This window comes from Myotis brandtii, unplaced genomic scaffold (assembly GCF_000412655.1).
Source record: "Myotis brandtii unplaced genomic scaffold, ASM41265v1 scaffold441, whole genome shotgun sequence".
NCBI lineage: Eukaryota > Metazoa > Chordata > Mammalia > Chiroptera > Vespertilionidae > Myotis > Myotis brandtii.
This window is the reverse complement of record NW_005366873.1, coordinates 55,200-57,733: the sequence shown is the minus strand read 5'-3', so window position 1 is coordinate 57,733 and position 2,534 is coordinate 55,200. Positions and strand designations below refer to the sequence as shown.

At 45.9% G+C, this 2,534-nt stretch overlaps 1 protein-coding gene across 1 annotated transcript in view; it reads left to right on the top strand.

The window, feature by feature from the left end:
* The window catches only part of LOC102255917 (pancreatic lipase-related protein 2), a 22,721-nt gene that overhangs the window by 10,122 nt on the left and 10,065 nt on the right, over positions 1–2,534 (top strand). Inside the window, exons 4-5 of the mRNA XM_014546407.1 lie at positions 2–61; positions 1,346–1,465. Of these exons, the coding sequence (XP_014401893.1) occupies positions 2–61; positions 1,346–1,465 (180 nt within the window). The remainder of the gene's footprint in view (position 1; positions 62–1,345; positions 1,466–2,534) is intronic.

Sequence of the window (2,534 nt, the reverse complement as noted above, 5' to 3'; positions counted from 1 at the left end):
TCGGACGCCATGTTTGTGGATGTGATTCACACAGATACCTCACCCATAGTCCCTAACCTAGGTGAGTGCCTCACTCCACCTCTTGGTGACCAGGGATGTAACTGGTAAGAGTAGGTCCAGGGGTGGTATTCAACATGGTTAACTACAGTAATAGCTTGGATGCCAACCAGTCGAAGTGGGTGCCAGCTACAAATCAACAGCCAGCCCAGTGCCAGTGGAATCAGCCTGTGGCCCCAGGCAGGTCACACACACACTGGTGTAGCCTATGGAAGGCTGTTGCTCAGTCCTCAACACTGTGACCTTCCCTAGGCTCCACTATCCATTCCTGCACTGGTGGTGGTGGTGGGGGGGTGGTGGTTGGGTAGGGGAGGTGTTGAGGGTCCTCAGTGCTGCTGCAGAGGCGGGAGAGGCTTCTGCCAGCACTGCTGTGCTCACCAGCCAGAAGCCAGCCTCCCTGCTCCTTAGCGCTGCCTCCCTTGGAGGCGGGATAGGCTCCCTCAAGCTTGGCAGTTGTGAGCATGGCTTCTGGCTAAACTGTGCTCCCCCTGTGGGAGCGCACTGACCACCAGGGGGCAGCTCCTGCATTGAGAGTCTGCCTCCTGGTGGTAAGTGCATATCATAGTGAGTAGTCCTTCTGCTTTTCGGTTGTTTTGCATATTAGGGATTTATTATATAGGATGCTTGACCTGTATTTGCAAAATGCAATGTTAATGTTTGAATATTTTGCCCACTTATTTTGTGGAAACTTTGGTTATAGTGTGTGTTGTTGGAAACGAAATATATTCCTTTATTTAATGCTTCTAAAATAAAATGGTTGAGTTGTTATTAGTTTAAAGAAATGAAAATTTAAAATAAATAAAATTATGTTAAAAATTAATATTACATAAACTCAATGTTCTTTTTTCAATATTTTCTTATGTAACACCTCATGAAACATGCCAACAAAGGGTATGTTTTTAATAATAGTGATGGTTTTTTAATAATAATGTTGGTTACCATGGGCTGCATTGACATTTTGTACATAATCACTCCTTAATCATGGTAACAACACTAGAAAGTGGGCATTATTATTACTGTTTCATAGCTGAGGACACAGAGGCTTGAAAAACTTTAGTAATTGCCCGAGATCACGGAGCGTGTAAATAGGACCATGATGTGATCACGGGTCTGTGTGCTTAAAAAGCCAAAGCATCCAGCCATTATGCTGGGCTCTCAATACAACAATGAGATCTCAATATAACCTTCTAACATAGAAATCAAAATTTCAGAATGAGTAAAGGACTGGGAATTGCACCTTGTCGCGGGACCCTTCCCTCCCTGCTCACCGCCGCTTCTGATGTTTCAGGTTTTGGAATGAGCCAGAAGGTGGGCCATCTGGATTTCTATCCAAACGGGGGAAAGGAAATGCCCGGATGTCAGAAAAATATCCTTTCATCCATCGTTGATATAAATGGAATCTGGGAAGGTACGTGCATTAGCAAAGCAAGATGGCAGTGCCCTCCCTGGGGAGAAAGCAGGATGCATGGCCGGGACCTGGTAGCACTGAATTTGCCTCCACGTCCTGCTCATTCTGTCCCAGGCATTGTCACAGCGCCATGAGGGAATTACTCTGCTTATCCCCATTTTACAGCTGAAGAAACTGGGTCTGAACAGTTATCAAACTTGCCCCAGCTGCTTGCACTGCTTGCTCCTTGAAGGGCAGGTACAAAGGCTTGAAGGGCTTTGACATTCTTGCCCTTTGCTGTGGACAGGTGCTAGGACAGGAAAGGGACTGAGCTGGTAAAAGGACCAAGTGGGGACACGCTCTGTGGGTTTGGGGAGCGCGTGCATGGAGCGGGTGGAGCCTGGAGGTCTAGGGGGGATGAGGCTTGTGCGAGTCAGTGTCAGAAATTCCAAACCTGTAGAGAATTTTTATGAGTTCATCAGAGCCAAACTGACAACAATTGCTGGGCAGCAAAATCTCAAGGGACTGAGAACATGCTCCGGAAAACGGCAGTTTTGCAGCTTATATTAAACATTAGAATAAAAAGAGGAGACATAGGGGTTCCATGAAATCCACGGGTGGTAGATTAGGGAGGGGGAGGAAAGTAAAACTGGAAATCTCTGGAATTGGATAAACAGTAAAATAGAGGCACATTCTTTTACATTGGTGGGAACAGGATAGCTAATGATCAACATGGACAGCACATAGAGGTGGTATTTGGGGAACAAGGTCACAGTGAGGGGTTCTGGGGTCTGGTGCTCTTATAAGGGGGTGCCCTGAGGGATCTGGAAAAGATTACTCTGATATTTAAAAGGTGCGTTTTCTTAGATGCAAAAAGAAAACAGTTTCACTTGAGGTAAAGGTTCCTTGTCACCCTGGCCGGATGGCTCAGTTGGTTGGAGCTTTGTCCTAGATACCAAAAAGGTTTTGGGCTTGATTTCTGGTTAAGGCGCATATGTGCGGCAACTTATTGATGTTTCTCTCTCACATCTATATTTCTCTCTCTCCCTTCCTCTCTCTCTAAAATCAATGAACATATCCTTGGGTGAGG